This window comes from Saccostrea echinata, unplaced genomic scaffold (genome assembly GCF_033153115.1).
Source record: "Saccostrea echinata isolate AGI-Se365-2 ecotype Australia unplaced genomic scaffold, CSIRO_AGI_Sech_v1 ptg000001l, whole genome shotgun sequence".
In the NCBI taxonomy this organism is placed as follows: domain Eukaryota; kingdom Metazoa; phylum Mollusca; class Bivalvia; order Ostreida; family Ostreidae; genus Saccostrea; species Saccostrea echinata.
Window position 1 is genome coordinate 47,755,970 of NW_026889750.1, and position 24,089 is coordinate 47,780,058.

Consider the following 24,089-nt stretch of genomic DNA (forward strand, 5'->3'; position numbering starts at 1 on the left):
TTTCGTGAGCACACTGTCTTGCGTAATTATGCAAAAATAAAGTTTTCGTGAATAAAAAGTGATTTACAGTATTAGGATGGAGAATAATCTTTGTTTATTTGTTGATGTTAAGTTAATTATGATGTCATAATGGTAAACAACAATCAAAACCACATTGTTTATAAAAGAAAATGTTGGATTTGCATAGCACACTCGAGAACAATATTTATATTGGGTACTGGGAACAGTTATTGTCATGACCTTCTCTGGATATGACTTCATGTTAGAACTTGTATGATATTTTAGCAATTATATTGACAAGAGTAAATGCATTGAGAAGAAAAAAATCATACAAAATGATATGTAAAAGGTAGCTGTGACGAGTTTGTTTTTCCTGGGAAAAAATATGCAGTGCACATTTTTTGTGCTGTAAAAAACATGTACCAAGGTCTGTATAATTAAGAACTAAAACCCTGATTTGATGGGCTTTTACAATTCTAAAAATTTCTGTAAGCTTGGAATTTGGATTGCATGACTTTAATTGTCTAGACAGTAATCTGACTGTGTGGGGCCTGGTATCAAATGTTTAGGTTTCTTCGCAATTTCAATGTTAGCTTATAAGGATTCTAAATTTAGTATAATTGTTTTATTTTATTTTTTGTTACGGGATATTTAAATTACTCCAAACAAGTATTTGTATTTGAAAAATAGTTGCACATTGTACAGTACTTTACGAGGGTCATTCAAAAAAATATGTAGAAAATGTCGCTCTTTTATAAGAAATTCGAGATCCACACATTATCATTTTGCTGCAGTTTCATTTGAATTTATCATGATACATTATTTTAAAATTAACGTTTTGTCACCACAGAGCACTCTTTTCAACGTAACATCAAATCGTAATGTCATGACAGTTTCTCAAAAATGCACTACCTCTTCATTTTTCACACGGTCTGTGGCACCCAACCCCAATATTTCTAAGTTTAAATTTGCTAATAATTATTCAAATATTAAGATAATTCATCAATGTCTTCATTTTTTACCACGTAACTGCTTTCACTAGTTCCACAACTGTGAATCGCATATCCCTTTCCATGTCGTTACGGTTTTCACCAAGTTTTTACTGATAATTCACTTTCTTAGAGGCAGTTCATCACCAAAGACAAAGTCACTAAAACTCAAAAAAATCTTTTGACATTTATACACACTTGCAAAGCTAATTTTTTATTTATTTTCTGCTTCCTCCAGCTTTTTATGAGTTCGTTATGGAAATTTCCGACTGTAACACAAAACTCACTGCTCTGTGACTTCATTTTTTTTTCCTCTTTCAAAGAGCACTATTTGTCTTCTGCAATGAATTTCTGTTCAAAGAAACAATATATAACATCACAATTTGGCACATGAAATAATGTAACCATACTCAACTTGAATGTTTATTTTCTATTAAATTTGAAAATCATTTTAAATAGATATTTCAGATTATAGACTTTTTATTGTGTATTGGCTATTGCCATTACAGTACTAAATTTTGACTGTGACCCCATTTTTGTAGTTTTATATTTTATATATATATATATTTTTAAAAATCATGGTATATTAAAATTTTTAATTCAAATTATTCTGATATATTTTTGAAAATTTCTACCAAATTTATTCATAATATGAAATTGAAATTAAAAAAAAATTATGGCAGAAGTCTATAAATTTTTGGATTGACCCTTGTACTTCACTGAGTCTTGTTCCACTTAATATTTAAAAGCAAGTATTAAAAATATTTTGTTTTTTTTTTTAATTAAAAAAAAAAAAATAAAAAAAAAAGAATTATTTACACATGCTAACAAATACTGGATGGAAGGGTCTTCTTTATGTCATGTCTACTTTGGGTATTTATGTCCTTGAGTGTCTCGTTAGCTAAGGAAATATAATGTCCAATCGTGAAAGGCATTGCTTAAATTTGCTTCCTAAGACAAAAATAGGAATCTACCCTTAGCCTTCCTTTAGTTTTCCAGAGATATTGTTAAACATAATGGAGCAACCTTTTGGGGGAAATCATTATACATTAAAACTCAAAAACTTTTAGATCTCTGATATTATAAACCAAATGTCTGTTTTGCATTATACAGGAACATAAGTACTAGCAAGTTTAGTTATTGTATATCCAGATATATGTTATTTTAATTTTGCGGGGGTAATGACTATAATTAACACATTCAATCATGAAAAAGATACCTTTTTAAAATTGGGAATGGAGCCCTTCCTATTCCCTTGAGGGGCCCCAAATGGGGCCTTTCAATGGCCCCGACATAGGCAATCAAGAATTCTGAGATAGATACTTAAGATATACATTTTGGTGAGTGGAAAAGGGGGGTGGGGGTGGGGTTTGAGGGTTATGAGTGAGAGGTGGATAAGCTCCAGGTATTTCAGAATTTTAAAGTTGACTACATTGAGCATGGAGTTTATAATCTTGATTATATTTTTAACTGATAAATTCATGTCCTGATTTTGATTGTGACAGTGGATATCTACACAATGATCACAGAGTGTTAAAAAACCATTTCTGCCTGATTGAGTAATAGATCTGACAATGTCTAAACAATACTGTCAAACTTCTTAAGAATTCACAAGGACAGTCTGTAAATTCCAGATCTCAAATTCTGTGTTTTAAACCCCACATAGTAGTTTTGAAGAATGAATGAATTTGTCTTAGGTGGGCAGAAAATAAGAGAATCGCAATATACTAGTCTCATTCATGATTATTGACTTAGTCTTGATTTTGAGTTTCCTCAGTGAGGCCCGAGTTTTTACCGAGTGTGACATAGTAGCATCATTGATTGATTTTCTTACTAATGTTTGTTTTATTTTTGAGGCATTAATTCAGAGTTGAGTTGTTTTTAACCGAAAGTTTTCATATTTTAAAGGTACTGGGGTATTAGAATTGTTATCTACAAAATATTAAAAATTCATAAAGTCAAGAATTACATTTTATACATTGATTCAAAAATTTGTTCATGCTTTGACAAATTTTTAATTATACAGCCAAGTAAATAATTTTGCTTTTTGTTGTCACACACTAACAAAAACTTTTTGTTGAATTGATAATCTTTGTCTTTTCTAACTGTCCAATAAATTTTATTTGCAGAAGGACTTGGAGCAGGCAGACAGAATGCGTGGGACAGGGGACCAGCTAATTTCCCAGGACAGCTATGCGGTAGATTCAATCCGCCCAAAGTGTATTGAGCTTCAGCGAATGTGTGACCAGTACAAGTCACTACTGAGGAGACGGAGGGAGATGCTCAATAAGTCACATGATCTCCAGGACAGAATTGATAAGGTCAGAGGTCAAATTACTTTTAGTTCCTTGTTCCATAATATTGCTCTCCATATACCTTTCCATTTACCAAAAAATGTCTCGAAAAATAAATTGCTGTGAACCTCTTGTTGGCAGGACTATGTAATGTCAAAAAAAAAAAATTCCTACGTAATACAAATGATATTCAGAAATTTTATTTCAATTTTAATTTATGAGCCCCCAAAAGAAGAATTAAAGATACATCTACAACCTGATTTTGGTTTTTAAAGGCTTTGACTGGTTATAAATTTATTTCCCTTTTCAGTGCTTTTTTATCAATTGTCAATTAATATAGAACTGTTAAATGACCTAGATTTTTTTGTTACAGGCCAATAAATGGTGCAATAAGGGAGTGGAGCTGTTGTCTAACCTGCCACCAGAGCATTGTCAGTCAGCAGAGGACACACGGTCTGCCATCGAAGACATCGAGAACTTCATGACAACATCCAGTCAGCTCCGACTGAACAATCCCAAGGAGTTCCGACAACTGTTTGAGAGCATGATAACTCCCGAAACCAGGGTAGGTGATGGTATAAATTGTGTTTAACTTAGTATATGTATTAAAAATCATTGTATGAAATAGTTATATTTTCTGTGAGAAAATATGGTTGAATTGATTAAATAATAGTTAGCATAGTGTATCAACAAGACCCTAATGCCTGCCCATTAGATTTTTAAAAATAGGATTTTTTTTTGAAAATGTTTTAAAATATTGTTTGCACATAGATTTCAAATTTTTCAGAAAATTATTTTATTTGTAGACGGTAGTTCAAAAAGTTTTAAAGAAAATGGAGGACGTTAAAACGATGTTTGAAAAGAGACGACACAACTTCCAGGCCAACATCCATAACCGTCAACCCTCCAGCTCCGGGCCGATTCGAGCCGTTCATCCTGGGACAGACAGGAGTTCCGCAGACCGTCCTGAACGCTTACCCAAAGTCCCAAATGAATCTAACAAACAGATAGATATATACAACAAGTCTGCCAGAGTGAGTTTGTTTGCTACCGTAACTTGTAAAAAACAAAACAAATCCAAACTTGACCATACTTGAACAGACATTTATTAGATAATGTAAGTAGGGTTTCTTTTACACTGCCTTAGGTTTAGACTTTGGACAATTATTTACCATTTCCATTTTTGAAAAAGGTTCATACACTAGTATGATTTGTCTTTGTATAATTTTTTTTTATGTTCACGTTAATACTAATACTATAGAATATTTGATATTGACATTTATCAGTTACTCAGTAAAATGACTAGTAGAAAGTAATACTTTCTTATCTTTCTTGTGAGGGCTCTACTTTTTGACAAGATTCATCTTCTATCTATTGTATGCAAGCGGTCAGTTATAAAGTTTGAATTGATGTCATTAGTTCAAAAGAGTGCTGGCCAAAAAATCCTCAATAGTTGAACTCTTACCGTTTTAATGTGAAGAAGTTCGGCTACATCATGTATATATCGTAAGCCTCTTAGGGGAATTATTTTTTATTTTATTGGTAATATACAGATCAATGTTTGTTGGTTTGTTTACAAGTGTACGCAAATTTAAATGTCTAAAATAAATATCTTTATTAAAGTGTTAATACCCATGCATGGTGTGGTCAGTGTGAAATATGGTTTTTGAAATGAACATTAATCAGTCATTGAAGTGGGATTTAAGTTTATTAAAGTCCACTCAGCAGGGATATATATTGGACCAGACAGATCCTCTAGTGTTTTTGATCAGTTTCTTATGATAAAGCTGTCTCATAAATTTTCTTCTTATTACTTTTCATATCAATTATTGACATGCATACCTATACATGTACCAAGGTAATGTCTGTAAGATTTTCATAAATCATGGACTGTTCCTAAAGACCATCTATATATATTCAGATACTCTAATTATTTGCTTTAATGTTTGATTAGATATCAAGTTGTATTATCTACTGTGTGAATTTTACAGATACGGACAGATATGCCTTCTCATTCCCGCGCTTCTCAGCACACTGGCACCAGTGTCAGTAACATCTCTGACACAGGAAGTGAGAAAACGCGGAGCTCGTTGTCTTCCATGTCGTTAGGATCATCAATATCAGATATTGACACATTACTAGCAAAGCGAAGGTTAGTTAAATTTGTTTTATCAAAACTGTTTGGATTTGTAAAATGTATAACCAAAAAGATATTTAAAAAAAAAACTTTTAGAACTTAGAATTTTTACTGGTAATAGAATTACCAAGTAATCTATCATTATAGAGGTAAAACTCTTTTGACTATTTGAAATTTATTTTATATGACATATTTGCAGTGTAACAGAAAATGAATATATTTGAGTCGTATTTATTTTTTAAACATTTTTGATGTTCATTTTTGTAGACATGTATTGAATGAATTGATTGAATCAGAGAAAACCTATGTCTCACAGCTGGCAGACATTGTACATGTAGGTGGATTGGATTATATTTACATTGAAGTTCCTTTTACCTCCTCAACTTTATAAAATTTCAGTTCTTTGTTATAAGTATCAGATCAAATACATAAGGAAAAGGAGCATCACAGATGAAAAATTAATGCCATAACTGTCAATTTTTTAATAATCAGAGACTCCAGTCACCTGCTTATCTGCAGAGAGTGCTGTTTTTAATCAATCATTCATCAGATGAGATGATTTGCATGACTGAATTTTAATTTTTTTTGTTTTTCTAACAGGATTATGAACGTAAGCTGGACGACCCAGATATGAGACACTTGGTACCCGATGCCCTCAGAGGCAGAAAAGAAATCCTATTTGGGAATTTAGAACAAATCTACAGGTTCCATAAAGAGTAAGGATCTCCATATTTTATTCTTTTATATCTCCAACAATTAAATTAATTCTCTTGTAATTCTGAAGCTAATTCTGCTTATTTATTGACTTTTGTGTGGAGGAGATACATGTATTTATCAGCTTTGCCTGTTGTCAAATCCTTTTGATTTCTGTGAATAAAATATTGTTTTAATTAAATTAATTTATTTAATTGATTTCCCAAGATACTGATATGTGATTATCCAGTGATTTCATCTAGTGAGTGGTTGTCTAAATGACTCTAAGATATGGGAGGTAACGCTCATTGACTTTTCTTTACAGTAAATTTCTCCATGAATTAGAGGACTGCCATGATGCCCCAGTTAAAGTGGGACAATGTTTTACAAATAGAGTAAGTACTCAGTCACATTAATTAAATGTGAACTACCTAATGTTTGCAAATACAATAAAATTATTGTCATGTTTTAGTAAACTTATGATTTACAAACAGGCTAATCTTTTAACTTATTTTGGAAATGATGAATATTTAATTAAATTCTGTGAATTGAAAACACTGCTCATCCTCTTAATTTACCTGAGATAGAGTGATGTTAAATGTGCCTGATTGATTTTCCAGAAGGAAGAGTTCCATCTGTATAGTGTGTACTGTCAAAACAAGACTCGCTCAGAGACTCTCAGGAATCAGGTTGGAGATCAGAATCCATTCTTCCTGGTGAGCTAAATAGAGATATTCCATATTTAAAAGTCTTATGATGAGCTATACATTCATGGCACACATGACATATACCTCACTGTTAAATTCTTCTAGAAAAAAATATATTATTTTTTTTTATGTCAAAGTGTGAACTTAACAGTCTGGTATTACACAGATACATGTATCTTGCTGAAATGCTCCCAGTACGCAAAACAACCCACCACACAAAAATTTTCCCAGTATGCTTAATAGTTAATGAAATACTGAAATTTGCTTCCAAGAAGTTCTAATCAGTCACAAATTTCATTATTAAAATTGTCTGGCTAATGTTTTAGACAAAAAAAATCTTTATTGTGAGCTTCCAATTGTTCAGACTAAATTGTTTTACACACATGTACATATACGTAATGCCACTGATTGCACTTGAAAACTTTTACAAATGCTTATAATGTAGTTGATATTTGAGGTCTCTAGCTAATAAGTAACATAAAACTTTAAATTTAATTTATTTTATAAATTTTTAAATTTTTTAAGGAGTGCCAGAGACGACTTGGACACAAACTTCCACTGGGAGCCTATCTACTGAAACCGGTGCAGAGGATCACCAAATACCAATTGTTACTCAAGGTAACTAAACGTGTCATCTCATGATTATCCAGTAACTCTTTGATCTCTATGATGTCATGTCTCTATGATGTGACATCTCCATACAAATTGAATCACATCTGTGCTGGAACTTTTCAAAGCATCACCAAGTCTGATTTGTAAGAATAAGTTGAACACAATCATAATTGGAAAAACTTACCGTAAGGGAGGACCATAAATTAATTTTTTTTTCCCCCAATATGCTCACAGGAGATGTTATGCTTGAGAGATTGGTTTGCAGTGCTTACAGTGATGTTATTCACAATGATTGATTTCTGTTTACAGGAGATGTTACGGTTCAGTGACCATGATCAGACCTGCGAGGCCCACCTACAGGAAGCCCTGGATTGTATGTTGGAGGTCGTCCGCTACGTTAACGACAGTATGCACCAAGTATCCATTGTAGGCTTCCCTGTAAGTCTATGACAATCTTAAATCCCTATAATCTCAGAATTAAAGACACGGTTACTACCAACACTAGATTTCAGGTGAAGAAGATTGTGATGTCATTTTTACAGGTGCCATGTTTATTTTTCAGGGTAACCTTTCTGAACAAGGAAAGCTGATCATGCAGGGAAGTTTTCAGATGTCGACAGAGCACAAGGGTAAAATCAAGGACTTGAGATTTAAACCAATGCAGCGACACATGTTCCTTCATCAGAAGTCAATTCTCCTGTGTAAACGCAAGGAAGACACAAACAGCAGTGACAAAGTTGTCTACAGCTTCAAAAACCTCCTGAAGGTCAGGGTCAAAATTCAAATTATCCTTAATCTTATTGTCAGTTTAAAAAAAAAATTCTATCTATGTCAGATTTTAATCAGAGCATCCTCACTTTTTGGAAAACAGATCTTTCATACTGAGACATTTGCCCACAAAATTATGTTCTCATCCACAAAATTATGTTCTCATCCACAAAATTATGTTCTCACCCACAAAATTATGTTCTCACCCACAAAATTATGTTCTCACCCACAAAATTATGTTCTCATCCACAAAATTATGTTCTCACCCACAAAATTGTGTTCTCATCCACAAAATTATGTTCTCACCCACAAAATTATGTTCTCACCCACAAAATTATGTTCTCATCCACAAAATTATGTTCTCACCCACAAAATTATGTTCTCATCCACAAAATTATGTTCTCACCCACAAAATTATGTTCTCACCCACAAAGTTATGTTCTCACCCACAAAATTATGTTCTCACCCACAAAATTATGTTCTCATCCACAAAATTATGTTCTCATCCACAAAATTATGTTCTCACCCACAAAGTTATGTTCTCACCCACAAAGTTATGTTCTCATCCACAAAATTATGTTCTCATCCACAAAATTATGTTCTCACCCACAAAATTATGTTCTCACCCAAAAAATTATGTTCTCATCCACAAAATTATGTTCTCATCCACAAAATTATGTTCTCACCCACAAAATTATGTTCTCATCCACAAAATTATGTTCTCACCCACAAAATTATGTTCTCACCCACAAAGTTATGTTCTCACCCACAAAATTATGTTCTCACCCACAAAATTATGTTCTCACAAACTTAAACCACTCAATGAAAATTGGCCCCTATTATTTAAAATAAATAATGTTTAATCTATTTTTGTTCTACAGTTGTCTCAGGTTGGATTGACAGAAAATGTAAAGGGAGATAAGCGAAAGTTCGAGTTGTGGCTTCGTGGGAGGGAGGAGGTGTATATCATTCAGGTAAAAACATTTGCTTTCATTGAGAATTTATATAGAGTACATGTACTGGTTTATACATTATCAGCTTTCTCTTACTCTGTTTGACTGGACTTGTTTAGCTGATCATGAATTTTTCCATGTTTACAGGCCCCCAGTCTCGCTGTGAAAGAAATGTGGGTCAAAGAAATCAAAAGAGTGTTAATGAACCAGTTTGATGAAATCAAAGGTGAGGCATGAGAAGCATTTAGTGTTTAATTATGTATGTCACTAGGTAATAGAAATGACATGCTGTGAATTATGTGGAATATTTCTAGATTATTCTTCTATATACCTACTGTAAATGATTTAGTTTTCTAATTTAAGATTCTTTCTCTTGTAGCTGTGAATCACATGCATAATACTAGTAACAATTACCGAGTCCCTGATCAGGAGCCTAGCAATGGACACAGTTCTCGCAGGTAAGGGCCTACATTATCTAACTGTAAATAGGACTTAAAAATTGCATAATTATTCAAATGACAAAATATTGATGAGATATTGTAACATTTTATCAATCTTGTGATTTGATTGACAATTTTCACTCTTGTTTTTCAAATATCTACATGTATCTCTGTCTTTCTTTAGATATGTAGATAATTGGAGGACCCACAACCACATGATATTCAACAACATTTCCACTGTACCCCAGGGGCTAGAAATGATGTCTCCTGAGTCCCCACCCCGGGGCCCAAGGGAAGAAGATGGGGGTTGGGATACTGATGATTTTTCTGAAGGAGAGGAGGCAACGTCTCATCAAACCTACTCACCACCCACACAGAAACAGGTAAAACATGACACACACCTGTACAGAAACAGGTAAACCACAAAAAAAAAAAACTGTACAGAAACAGATTGAAAAAAGACACACATCTGTACAGAAATAAGTAAAATTATACATGTTTATATATATATATATATATATATATATATATATATATATATATATATATATATATATATATATATATATATATATATATATATATATACAAGTAAAAATGATGTATCTGTACATAAATATGTATGACATGATGCATATTCATACAGAAACAGGTTTTAAAATTAAACAAGTACATGTATATACGGTAAAGAAATAGAGAAAACACCATACATACTGTCTTCAGGGACATTTTTTAACCTTTCACCATCATTGCAAGCGGTCACAAAGAGTGAAATTTGTCCCAGCATACTTAAAGTACATTTAAGGCATGCAGTGACAATCTAAGAAATCCGCATAATTTCTACATGTGGATTGAACAGAATTTGTTATTTCGCAGAATTATAACCCCATGGATAAAATTAGGTTTACAGTATACAAAAACCAGGTAAACCATACATACCTGTACAGAAATAAAGGTAAAACATGATCTAAGTAATATAGTCTTTATTCTCTTGAATTTTTAGCCAGTTTACATGCAGCATTTCCGTTCCCTTGGTAACTACACAGCCAGTGACCCTTCAGAGTTGACCTTGTTAGAGGGTGATGTAGTCAAGGTTATAAAGACGGCATCCACAGGGTGGTGGTATGCCCAACACACGATCACTCAACAAGAGGGGTGGGTCCCCTCTACCTATATGGAACCACTGACAGACAACTCCCTTTCTAGTATCAGTAAGTTACCTCCCTTTTAGGGGAATATAATTTCTTTCTCTCATAGGGCTTGCTTTTCAATATTTATAACAATCACAAATGATTCTGAGAATTTTTTTTTCAAAATTGCAGATTAATTTTCTTGTAATAAGATGCAATTGAACTTAGTTGTCTCAAATACCAGGGATATGTTGAAGTGATTTGGCAGTACCAACAACTCTTTATGTTTTTTAACCTCGTTATTTTGAATTCTCAGACGTCTCAAAGATTTATCTTGGTTCCATTTAGTGTGAGATAATGAAAATTGACTGTAAATGCATGCAAATCAATAGAAGTAATACCAATGTATCCTTTTTAACAGATTCCAGTCCCCATGACTATAAATCCAGCTTAACCAGTGTGTATACTGCTAGTCCTGTGGACGAATCGACTGTATAACCAGAGTTACTCCCCTTTGCATTGTTGTACATTAATTGCTTTGAAATCCTTGTCAACTTATAAAGCTTGGAAATTTCTGACATCATTTGCTGCTGATAAGAATAACTTCAGACAGATGGAATATTTATTTACAGTTTACATGTATATCTACCTGCAAGGCAGTAAAAACAGTTCCCACATCTGTGTTTAGTTTTAACCCCATGAAAAAGTGAAATGATTTTAGACGACAGACTGAAAGTCATCAGATTTGTCTGTCTACATTTCTTTGGAGATGTGGTGTAAAATTTATGAAAGTAATCTATGAGTCTAACTTGTTAAACTGTTTTGAGGACCAATAAGTCATGGAACCTTGAAATTCAAAAGCAAGTATCCTTGGCCTTGGGAGTCAAGCTTTGTGGAAATGACATTGACCATTCATTGTTCTGAGTTGAAGATCGGAGAATGAGAGGGACATTGTAGGGGTCAAATTCCCAACGGAACATGGACACCAAAATGTCTATTCCAGTGGAGGCTCTATATACTACAGAACCTCCAGTCTTTCTAGTCGTACAATACTTTTGTTTTTGTTTGCAATAATCTCATGCCTTGTTTCATGTTTACATTCCACTTATTAACTACGCTCTAGTTGTTTTACAACATTCCAGAATGCATTTATTTATAGAATTTTACCAAATGTATTCCTCATTTTTATTCAACCTCAGATGTTCATTTTATATTGTATCCACTGTTAATGCTTTTTATAAAAGTGTAGAAGGCAAATAATTTTTTTTTACCTGGTACGTTCCTAAAAGTGCTTGGATACGAAAAAATATTTAGGAAAGACATGTAGAAACATAAAAATTATAGTTCTATTAATCTTCCGTTTTGAGGAACTTGGTTAATATTTTGTATTCATAGTTATGTTTTCAATCAAATACATGATCATGTATATTTTTATTCCATGCAGTGATGCATTTATAGGTCTTTCATCAATAGCTCCATTCAGTGTTATGTAATAAGCTACTGTACGTTACTATGCATCTCTCTCTCTCTCTCTCTCTTTGCTGTTTCCTGTGATACATATACAAGACCAAGTGCTGGTTGTAGCTCATGTAGAATGTATTATAAGAGGGAAAGTTTGGCTTTTATGAAAAATATTAGAAGGAAAAACAAAATGAATCGGTTGTATGATATTTTAATAAAAGCAGACAGTGCCATGCCCATACATCGTAAATAGAAGGTTGTCAGTAAAATTTTTATGCTCTTAAAATTTATTTTGCATGTCAAAATTATTTTTTACACCACCAGGCACATGTTGTTGTTTTTTCATTGGCAGAAACTTTTTTTGCTGTTAAAATTTGTTCTGCAGTACGTTATAAATATATATTGTTGCTATGAGATAGTTTGACATTTTATTAATGTTTATCATGTACATGTATTAAAGATTTACAAGTTACAAATATATGTTAAACTTTGGAGTAAAAACTTTATTAGAACAGTTAAATGGCTGTAAATATTTTTTTATATTAGGGACATTTAAAAATCTAATCGTGTCATACTGTTTGCTTGAATATTACATGCATTCCAGCAATTAATATTTTATCAAAATTTTTTGTATATGTATGTAGACCATGTTATTTATTACATTGTTTATGTTTTAATAATATATAGTATATGTATATGTCAGTTGTTATGGAGATTTCATTATTTCTGAAATTTACAAGAATAAAATCTAAACAGTTGTCTCAACATTTGTTTGTGTTGGATTTTTTTTTGAGACAGTTCATGTTCATATTGTTCTCTGATCTTAACTTATTTTGTCAAGTGTGAGCCTGTAAATGTTCAAAGTTATTGTCAGGACACACAGGGTGAACAGACGGATGGACATGACCAGTCATTTCTGATATACTCCAACCCTCATCCTTTGTGAGGATATAGATGGGTCCTTATTGACCATTGCTTCTCTCCAAATGTTTCAATTACTACTGTGGAATCATTATATTTCTTGAGGATTCAGATTTTGTGGGTACCTCTTCTCCACAAATTCACAACTTCTGTGAATTTAGAAATATAGAGAATGTTTTTCAAAGTAAGACACTGGCCCAAAACTTTACGTCCCCTCAAACCCATAAATTTTAGCAGTCTCACATAAATTGGCCCTGGCCCAAACACAACAAAATGATTCCAAAAAATGTGTTCTTTAATTAATGAGATTTATATTTTAGGATTTGTGTGTTGATTTTTTTGTTCTCATTTAATGTAATCAATTTAGAGTATTACATATGTACCCAAACTCCCATCTTCGCTAGCCAAGGGCTTCTGATACGCTACTCTCCTCATAAGCCCTAGGGTTTATGAGGAGAGTAGCGTATCAGAGACCCTTGGCTAGCGAAGATGCCAAACTCCAAATTTGTCCAAAATGATTCATGATCTTCAAAAACCCTAAATTTTAAATACACCTTAAAATCAGTGTTGGCATTCTGTATATAACTATAAATTTGTCTACATTTCCATCTTCCTTTGTTATGCCCCGCCATGAATATGGCCAGGACATATAGAGTTTGTCATGTCTGTCTTCTGTCCTTCCGTCCCGCTTTTGCGTTTAGCTCAGTTCAAAGCTCAGTTTCAAAGAAGTTATTCAAGATAATTTTATCAAACTTCATATGCTGATACATACTGATGTTAGCTTTTCAAAAGCATCAACATTTTTTGACTTTGACCTTGACCCCCACTTTTCTTATATTTGTGTTTTTTGTGTTTGACCCCCACTTTTCTTATATTTGTGTTTAGCTCAGTTTTAAAGAAACCATTCAAGAAAGTGTTATCAAACTTCATCTGGTGATATATACTGATGAGAACTATCAAATGCATCAACATTTTTGACCTTGACTTTCTTTTGACCTTGACCACATTTTTCTTAAATTAGTGTTTAGCTCAGTTTCAAATAAACCATTCAGGATAGTGTTATCAAACTTCATATGCTGATACATACTGATGTTAGTTTTTCAATTGCATCAACAATTTTTGACCTTGACCTCACTTTTCTTAAATTAGTGTTTAGCTCGGTTTTAAATAAACAATTCAAGATATTCGTTATCAAACTTCATATACTGATACATACTGATGAGAGCTATTCAACTGCATCAACATTTTTTTACCTTTCCTTTGACCTTGGCCTCATTTTCTTAAATAAGTGTTTAGCTCAGTTTCAAATAAATCATTCAGGATAGTGTTATTGAACTTCATTTGCTGATACATACTGTTGCGAGCTATTAAAGCATCAACAACTTTTGATCTTGACCTTTCCTTTGACCTTAACCTATCTTTTCTTAACTTAGTGTTTAGCTCAGTTTTTAAGAAAACATTCATGATATAATAATCAAACTTCATATGCTAATACATACTGATGTAAGCTTTTCAACTGCATTATCATTTTTTGACCTTTCCTTTGACCTTGACTCACTTTTCTTAAATTAGTTTAGCTCAGTTTTAAATAAACCATTCAGGATATTATCAAACTTAATATGCTGATATGTATTAGTGAGAGCTATTCAACTACATCAACATCTTTTGACCTTGCCCTTTCCTGTAACCTTGACCTCACTTTTCTTTGGTTTGCATTTTGCTTAGTTTTAAAGAAACTATTAATATATTTTTATGCAAGCTTATGCACTTATACATAATTTGGTGAGAATTTATCATCTATATCCAATTTTTTTTTTAGGTTTCAATTTCAATTTTAAAGAAACTATTCAAGACATTCTCATCAAACTTATACATTCATACAATTTTTCATGTTGCATTACATGTACTAATATACACTTTGCAGGCATTCATGTCCTATGGACATATTTCTAGTTTTTTCCGTTATTGAAGTAGTGTAGATGTAACTCAAGCTGTTCTGAGGAGGTTTATACACCAAATACTGTTCTCAAGTACATTCTCCTTAAATTGTTGGACACCATTACTATAGAACTTAATAAAAACCTCGAGATAACTTCTTTCAATTATTTTATTGTTCAGGATAACATTGAACAACTAGAAGTAAGATCTAACTTGCAATAAATTATTCACTGATCTGAATTGCACAATAAACAATGTTCAAAACTATTCTCTTTCACACAAACAAGAAGACCACAGGTAAATGTTCATCATCCATAGTTTTATAATTTAGACATAGTAATACTGTAGAGTTTAATAAAAGGTAGTGTAAAATAATTCACAATAACCATTTCTATATTACTCAAATTCCTGATTTGTAGTTATTGACGTTCATATTGTTTTAATAACATTAAATGGTGAATCATGCGAATACAGAACCTTCACAAACATAATCATTACAATATAACAGGAAGTTAGATATGTGATGGACCAGCAGGTCTACGTTGTAACAGGAAGTGAGATATGTGATGGACCAGATCTGGATTTGAACTCTGGCCCCCTGAACTATACATCAGCTAACAAACCTGCCCAACTGCCACAAATTTAGTGTATACTGTATACCACAAATCAATGTAACAGTGCACCTCATTATCGCAAAGATGAAAATGTACTACAGATTCCTTACATAATATCGTGAGGTCTTCATTTGGAGAAATGGCTTGTTGCTATCAACTTGCAATAACATACAGCAAACATAAAAAGACTATAGTTTTTGCAACCACTCCTGCATGATCTGTAAATATTGTTCGAAGAAAAGGAATATGTGAATTTTTTTTTTTTGGAAACTTTACTCAATGCCACAGTGTGCATGGTGTACTTCTTAATTTGGCAGTCAGACAGGTTAGATGGTGGCCAGATAGCTCAGTTGATAGAGCACCTGACAAGTGATTCAGGGGACCTGGTTTGATTCTGGTCTGGTCTGTCACATATCTCTCCTCATCACTATAAGCCTTTCTTTCTGACCAACTTAAATTCTGTATGAAATTCAAATCTAGCAGAGTGAGATTCCAGATGTTTGACATGATTTTATGTGAATATTAATTTCTCATGAATAATAAGGAATCTACAGTGTAAATTTTATCAATACTTGATTTACAGGCCTTCAGATAGCTTTAATCCAATTGATACTAAGAATATGATATTCCTGTATGTCGGTGGATTCATGCAATCTGAAAGTCGGTGAGTTAATTCAGGTTCTGTAGTAATTTGCATAAAAGAACTTATTATATATCATGAAAAAATTCTTAATGAACAGCATTAAGTAGACAACCGGGATAACCACACATAAAGCCTACTGTGAAATCACTTATTTTCATGGAGGTTTAATTTTCATTGTTTTGTGGTATGAAGAGATCCATGAAATTATGTCCACCACTCAATGATAAAATTTCAAATTAAGACAATACCACCCTTCTGAAATCACAAGAATCAAATCCCCTTGAACCAGGACTTTTTATCAAAACACGAAAATTTAACCCCATAAAAATTGGTGATTTTACAGTATTCTGTATTTCCATGACAACACTATGATGCCTGTATATATAACAGTACAGACAATTTGCTGTAAACATGTAAATATATCTATTACATGCACAAACTATCAACATTTTCTGTATCTTAAAAAACAGTTAAAACATATACTCTAAAAAAATATTAGCTGTGTGTGGATGTAAATAATTGATCAAATTTTAACACACATCAAACCTGTACAGACTGTATTTATAAAATTATAAATACAATGTATAAATAAAAATACAGTAATACAATGCGAGTTAATCGTAAAAATTTAAGTAAAATGTTCACTGTTCTGTGTATATTAAGACAAGCATAATTAACAAAAATCTTTTAAAATTCTCCCTCTACCATAAAGCAGTGGCTCCGATAAAAATTAAGAAAGCAGCATCAATTATTGGTCCCTGATTATGATAAGCTTGGTGCATAATTTTGGTTCACGTACACTTTCATGAAACTATTACAAGCCATATTATGATTTTACTCTTAAAACTAAAAATGAAAAGCTATCTCTCTCTCTCTCTCTCTCTCTCTCTTGTTTAATCTCAATACTGTCAGATCATAAGAAATCACCAGGTAACCTGATGGGATTATACTGGACAATTATTCTACACTGATAACAAACATTATTAAAATACCAGCATCTTTCCTCTGGTTACCTCAGTAAAATCAGAGGTTCAGAAAACACGGCTTTATACTATTGTATTAGAGAAATATGCTCATCTACAAGTAAACGTAATCCAGTCCAAAAATATATTCACCATAAATTGTCCTTCTGCTCTACACTCAAAGGAGTTAAATAAAATTTTAATAATTTTTAAATATGATAATGCATAAAAACAAACCTATCTGACAAAGCCATAAAGTCCCTCACAGAATGCACATATCTACTGTCTTGACCTCAATGATCAAGTGACCCCCAAACTTCTAATTCTTTAACCTTGACCTTTGATACAGTGACCTTAAAATCTATAGATCTGTTTCATGAATCTTCCTCTAACTGTGTAAGGAACAGGAAGTCACAAAATTTAAGAGAACACACTTCAACATCGAAAGACATTTCAGTAATTGACCATTTCTACTATGATCCCAGATAACATGACCTGCTTTCCTTTAATCAAAGTGGCCAATCATAAACTCTCTATCTTCTTACTTTTGGACCAACCCTATACTTCAAAATACAAAATGTATTTTATAGTGTCGGAGTGGTCAAAAAAATTAGAAAGACAGAGTGTGGGAGGAACCCATGATTTATAAGGCTACCTTTAAAAAATTGTTTGCCCTCTCCTGACTGATTGACTAAAAATGGCCCAACCCAAAACTTTTTTAACCTCCAGAAAACAGTCATCTTTTTAATTCACTCCGAAATGTTCTCATCTCATTAATAAATTTTATAAGTTCATATTCGCAGGCATTTTGGAAAAAAATTCCCCTACCTACCTATCCAATTTTTGTTTATCCTGAGTCAGGAGAGGGCAAGCAAACATTTTTTTTAAAAATGGCCCTACTGAAAAAATTCAAAATAAAATAGAAGCAATTCACAAGAAATTTGAATGATTTCAGATACAAATTAATTTGAATACACATACTGAATTATTTATCTTAAATCATGCATTTTTTAGTTTTCTAAAAGCTACTCCCTACATAAACAAACAGAACTTCAGTCAAACCGATTACAATGTAACCAGCATATAATGGAATTTGTTGATAGCAAGATCGTACTCAATCTAAAATGGATTTACAATCAGGTTCATGTAATAAACTAAATTTTTTTAATAACAACAAAATTTTGGCTATGTTGGCAAGTGTTATGCTGCAGGGCTCTTATTCAAGTTAAGGATACATACCACAAGCAAAATATTTGATGTGTGGAGTGGTAAATATTTTTTGACTGATTCTAAATTGAAATGACTTAAATAATATATTTCTAAAATGTAAAGCAATCGTATGATTTCTTTGATGTTCTGTGCCATTTTCTATACAAATTTTTGCATATATTTTATCACATTATAATAAAATCTTACAAAATTTCCACACTTACTATCGCAAAAAATATTCAATTACTATTATGAACATAACTCTATGAAATATATATTGATGATTTCGAAAAAACAAAGTTGGTTTGTCAATTGTGTTATTTATCCTTAAAACAGAGCATTGCTGTATTCAATTATGTCATGGCAAAAAATATTAATGGATGCAATACATATTTACATATTTACTTTTCATGAAATGGATTAAAGTGACATCCATTATTCTGGAAAGATAGAATTATCACTGAATGACTCATTCATGGCCTTGACTCGCTGAAGGAAGAGGTCCTTGGCATACTGATATAGGGCAATGTCCAAGGTGTTTAATTCTATGATCTTCTTCCACTGCTCAGGAGTAGGCTTTGTTTTCATACTGTGTGTCATGTTTAATTGATTAAAATCTCTGATAAATTCTATATGAAAGACATGCTCAAATAGCTTCTGAGTTTCAACCTGGAACTCTGTCAGTCCAAAAAAAGACAGATTACGCAGGTTTTCTTTGGCACTTTCTAACATCAGCGTGTTGCGTTCCTGTTCCGTCATTCCCGTCCTGTTGTAACAGTTAACCTTGCTGAGATTAGCCAACATTCTAGTCTGTCTGTTGTTGGCTAAATTAAATGGACACTTGATAAACTCGTTCAGTGTCACGTCTTCCCATGTCTCTGACTCGTAACAAAATGGCACTTCCTCCAGAGTAGCCTGACGTCCATTACAGTTGAGTTGTGCAGTTTTCCAGGTAGCACCGCGACGGACATGTTTCCACTCACTCAGGTATCGACTAACTGGGTCACGAAGAATTGTCACATAATGATATCTGTAATAAAATTATAATGATTGAGGAATGAGGATGCACTGTGATGATGACTTTTAAACTCAACTGAATTTCATGCTTCAATTCATTCAAAATATATCTGTCAATCATGTTGAGCATATCTTTACTGATCTATGTTTCAATACATTTATGGAAAAACTAGATGTGTCAGCATGCCACTGCTGACAATCAAGTTTTAAATATTTGAAAGTCCAAGGATAGGAAAATACTACAGGGTAGAAATGAGACAAAAATAAAATATCATACTACTGCTTATGTTTTCTTGAATTAGTTGTCAATACCAAAACATAATTAAGCTGCAAGAAATTGTTGATAAACTACAAACACATACCAAGACTAATTGTGTCAGTGTAACACGAATGCCCCCGCTGACATGTAAGTTTTAGATATAAGAAAGTCAGATGTTTTCACACTTCAGAATAATTTTGACTTCTGTGACAAAGGAATACCGGCACATGATAATTGTGTTCTAAAGACACTTAGGTGACTTATCCTAATACATGACTGAGAGCCTACATCCTTATCCTGCTTATCAGATGAAACTAATGGGACAAAAAACTGAAGTTCAGGGATCTCCCTAAATCACTTACATAATAATGTTGCATCACAAGTTGTGCCAAAAGCACTAGAAATCACCCCAGTGCAGATCTCTTTAGTGTTTAGTTTACAAAGAGATACATTAATTTACTGTAAACATTTCTCCTTCATTTGATCTGCCCATAATTTCATTGTAGCAGTTCTTTTCTGACATAATGAGTCAATAGAGACTTTACTGACTTCCCAAGTCAAAAAGTGATATACATCACTGTCAGTACACAGTTCACTCAAAACAATTCAATTCACCAGACGATTTAAAGCTTATTTATATTTTACAGTGGATAATCTCTATGCAAATCCATAGACTTGCACACAACATTATCACAATTGTTACCAACCCTAAAACTGTAACATCACTTTCTAAGGGATTGGTGAAAATTATACAACAATTATACTGACAGTTAACTTTTTACCCTTAAATCTTTGAGTGCTCCCTTTCCCCCCCCCCCCCCCCCCCTTCCCCCTTTTCAAACAAAAAGGAAAATTCATTAGTCCTTTTATTTACTTTTATATTCAATATCTTGCTGAAGAAAAAATGCTCACTCTTTTACAGGAAGTCTACTGATCAGAATACATGTATTTAGATTCTGCTATGAATTCAATTTTTTCAAATATGCTCAACTGTACAATACTCCCAGTTTTTAATGAAACAAGTGAGTTTCATTATAATCCTTAAATAGGACACTGCCAAACTTATACAGGTTAATTCAAACAATAGAGTTCAAATCAATTATTGTGTGTAATTTTCCCTAACACAAAATAGCCTGACATTTGGCGAAACATTATTGAAATTAAAACTTCTGCCATTATCAAGAAATTAACATGTTTACCATTTTCTATCGAATTGAAAAGAACTATATGTCACTGGGTTCACAAGTGTGTGAAAGTCAGTCAACATATTGGGTCTCAATAGCTCAGTGGTTAGAGCACTGGCACGGTACACCAGAGGCCCTGGGTTTGAGTCCCGGTTGAGACTTGATTTTTCTACACCTGTGACATTTGGCACCCAGTGTGGGGCATACCCACCATTCCCTAGGACCTATTCTCTTTAGAGAAGTGGACAGGCTTTCGCCTACATCCACTTCTCTTCGAGAGCCTTCATGTTTTGATTCTGGAAAACGTGTAAATCACGAACCGGTGACGGTCTACACTTCAACTGACACTTCGTCTAAAATACGTCTGAATGTACGTAATAGACGTGTTATATTATCAATTTTAACATAAATACACACAAATGTCACAAGAAAACTGACCTTTAAGTATTGTTAATCCATTTTCACAAGTTCTCCATCCCGGATTTAAATTATGTGCAAGTAACTCTTGAAGTATTCAAAAATCTCTAATTCGGATAAAAATGGAAACTATTTTTACAGAATAATAATGAAACAAGAGAAATCGTCTACTTTGTTTAAACTAAGGAGACAGTATTTCCTCAAGTTTCGTTCAAATTCTTTTGATCTTTGTTTTAAATTTTTTTTCATTTCTCGGGAAAGGAAGAGTTAATATCGTTTAAAAATAAAAGAAAATATTTTTTTAGTATTGTCAGTGAGGAAGTAATGAAGTATTTTTTAAAGCTCAAATTTACATTTAAATTGTATTAAGATAGTAAAAATAAGTATAGGTAATAATATTAATTTTGAATAATATGCTAAATCAAAAGTGAATTGTCAAAAACATTTTTTGAACATTAAAATGCGTCTTCGCAAATTTTTCCAAGTTATCCGACTTAAAATTTTCAATTTTTTTTAATAAGCTGTGGTAGATAAACATTAGTTTAAATCCGGGATGGAGAACTTGTGAAAATGGATTAACAATACTTAAAGGTCAGTTTTCTTGTGACATTTGTGTGTATTTATGTTAAAATTGATAATATAACACGTCTATTACGTACATTCAGACGTATTTTAGACGAAATGTCAGTTGAAGTGTAGACCGTCACCGGTTCGAGATTTACACGTTTTCCAGAATCAAAACATGAAGGCTTGCGAAGAGAAGTGGATGTAGGTGAAAGCCTGTCCACTTCTCTAAAGAGAATACCCTAGGACCATGCCTTACAGCATTTCCTTAACTCATAGAATTCGAGGACAAATTTTTACAAAGAGGGGGAATATGTCACCGGGTTTACATGTGTATGAAAGTCAGTCAACATATTGGGTCTCAATAGCTCAGTGGTTAGAGCCCTGGCATATGGTACGCCAGAGGCCCTGGGTTTGAGTCCCGGTTGAGACTTGATTTTTCCAACTGTGACAAATATATGGCAAAAGCATATTTTTGACCCCTAAAAATTCAAGATTTTAAAATCTCTATAAATGTACACAATTGTATACATATAATATATTGTTTGAAAAATCTGAATTGGTTCAAAATTATTATTGTTTGGAGGTAGATTTCTCCTTTGGGGGCAGATACTGGTCATTACAGAATATAGTCCTTTTGTAAGCAACAATGTTTAACCTGATATCTCCTTTAAATTAAGTATTTCACCCTCCCCTTTTACCTGAATGAGCAGAATAATCACCTTTTAACATCAAATTCAAATGTAATGCAAGATACAAGTTACAAAGGTTTCTTAACCCCAGTGATGAAAATTAAGTTCTATAAATGTTAAATTGACTATTTACTGGAGTGAAGAAACCTGTATCTTGTTGGTACCTTCTCTTTCTGTGCATGTTCTCTTTCTTGTCCATCTGTTCCTCCACACAGCTCTTCAGTTCTGTCCAGTCAGCATGAAGCCCGCAAACCCACCCAGTGGAATACCGACTGAATAACCATAATGTTTTCTTGCTAGTTAAGCAGTCACATCGCTTTATTCCCTTCACACACTTACATGGTTTATCTATGTCGAGATTCTTAACGAGGTGTCTTCCGAATGTGGTCCCACCTGTCTTTTGTATATGTAGAAACACTATAACATCTTCATCTTCCAGGTCAAGAGTGTATTCACGATTAATAACATAATCAGCAAACTTGTTTGGTATTAATTCCCCGTTTTTATACGTCTGTACGTATCTTATTAAGTTGTCCGAACCATGCGAACGATATGTTCTACCTGTGTATAAAACACACAGGAATGTGGTGATGGAGACAAAAGCTGCCACAATAACAAACCACTTCCTGTGACACTTGGACATTGCTGGCTCATTCTTCTATGTCATTTTAAATAATTATTATGTAGTAAAATATCAAAACAAAATATATGAAATGAATGAATATTACAAAAACCGGAAATGACAACAACTTGTTAAGTCGTGCCAGTACTATTCGTTCTCTTGTCTAAGATGTAACGATTTCGTAAACAAGCAGTTATCTACTGATGTTAAAAAGTTCGGTCTTTGATATGGCGTGGGAGATTGTTGCATAGAGTGTTGAAAAGTCATTAGTTTTGATGCTGTCTTTAATTTATCGTGAGATACAAATGATAGTGAATGGACATCTACAAAATTGTTATAAACACTCTCAAGTAGCAATATTAAGGCCTTGTGGGCATCATCGCACTTGCTGCTGATGCTGATGCGCACAAGTTGATATTATATAAAAATTGCATGTAATTGAGGGTACACTAAAAGAAAATTACACCAAGAAAAACAATGTCAACGAGACGCGATAGTTTTCGGGGGTGAAAATTTTCAATGTTACCCTCAAAACATGCAATATTCATATTATTCTGAATGATTTATACAAAAACATTTATTATACTTCATGTAATTAGTTGAATCTGATTCGTCGAGAAAGATTTTTTAATATATAAATATGCGCCTCGGTTGACAATGGTTTTCTTGGGGTGAAATTTTTCAATGTTACACTCAACTACATGCAATATTTATCATATTATACTGAACGTATTATACGAATACAAATAACATTATTTACATTTGCAAATATTTTTCTTAGATGAACCTATTGAAGAGAAAATATGTTCAATTCTGTATGAACTTATTAGGGGGTCAGAGGTCATGGCGTGACCGAATCACAC

General features: G+C 32.9%; 2 protein-coding genes and 1 non-coding gene across 3 annotated transcripts in view; 2 read left to right on the plus strand and 1 right to left on the minus strand.

Annotated features, from left to right (window-relative positions):
* LOC133193185 (guanine nucleotide exchange factor DBS-like) overlaps window positions 1–12,949 on the plus strand; it is a 37,802-nt gene extending 24,853 nt beyond the window's left edge. The window contains exons 10-26 of the mRNA XM_061329157.1: window positions 3,119–3,310; window positions 3,657–3,848; window positions 4,090–4,317; window positions 5,275–5,435; window positions 5,688–5,754; window positions 6,021–6,136; window positions 6,439–6,508; window positions 6,734–6,829; window positions 7,346–7,438; window positions 7,742–7,870; window positions 7,995–8,198; window positions 9,082–9,174; window positions 9,301–9,379; window positions 9,533–9,611; window positions 9,778–9,976; window positions 10,597–10,804; window positions 11,145–12,949. Coding sequence (XP_061185141.1) covers window positions 3,119–3,310; window positions 3,657–3,848; window positions 4,090–4,317; window positions 5,275–5,435; window positions 5,688–5,754; window positions 6,021–6,136; window positions 6,439–6,508; window positions 6,734–6,829; window positions 7,346–7,438; window positions 7,742–7,870; window positions 7,995–8,198; window positions 9,082–9,174; window positions 9,301–9,379; window positions 9,533–9,611; window positions 9,778–9,976; window positions 10,597–10,804; window positions 11,145–11,221 — 2,283 coding nt within the window. The 3' untranslated portion in view covers window positions 11,222–12,949. The remainder of the gene's footprint in view (window positions 1–3,118; window positions 3,311–3,656; window positions 3,849–4,089; window positions 4,318–5,274; window positions 5,436–5,687; window positions 5,755–6,020; window positions 6,137–6,438; window positions 6,509–6,733; window positions 6,830–7,345; window positions 7,439–7,741; window positions 7,871–7,994; window positions 8,199–9,081; window positions 9,175–9,300; window positions 9,380–9,532; window positions 9,612–9,777; window positions 9,977–10,596; window positions 10,805–11,144) is intronic.
* Window positions 12,950–15,194: 2,245 nt separating this feature from the next.
* LOC133193266 (heparan-sulfate 6-O-sulfotransferase 3-B-like) lies at window positions 15,195–23,295 on the minus strand. The gene is made up of 2 exons (XM_061329227.1): window positions 22,769–23,295; window positions 15,195–19,501 (listed from the first exon to the last, which is right to left on the minus strand). Exons 1-2 carry the CDS (start codon window positions 23,245–23,247, stop codon window positions 18,907–18,909), a joined length of 1,074 nt encoding a protein of 357 aa, XP_061185211.1. The 5' UTR covers window positions 23,248–23,295; the 3' UTR covers window positions 15,195–18,906.
* Window positions 22,271–22,345, plus strand: Trnah-aug (transfer RNA histidin (anticodon AUG)). The gene has a single exon. It is a non-coding gene; the product is annotated as a tRNA-His (tRNA).
* Window positions 23,296–24,089: the final 794 nt, after the last annotated feature.

Excerpts from the sequence above, each read along its gene's own strand:
- LOC133193266 (XM_061329227.1), bottom strand. The coding sequence starts at position 23,247 with ATGTCCAAGTGTCACAGGAAGTGGTTTGTTATTGTGGCAGCTTTTGTC. Across the intron at positions 19,502-22,768 it reads AACATGCACAGAAAGAGAAG|ATATCATTATGTGACAATTC; the intron begins GTACCAACAAGA and ends ATTTTATTACAG.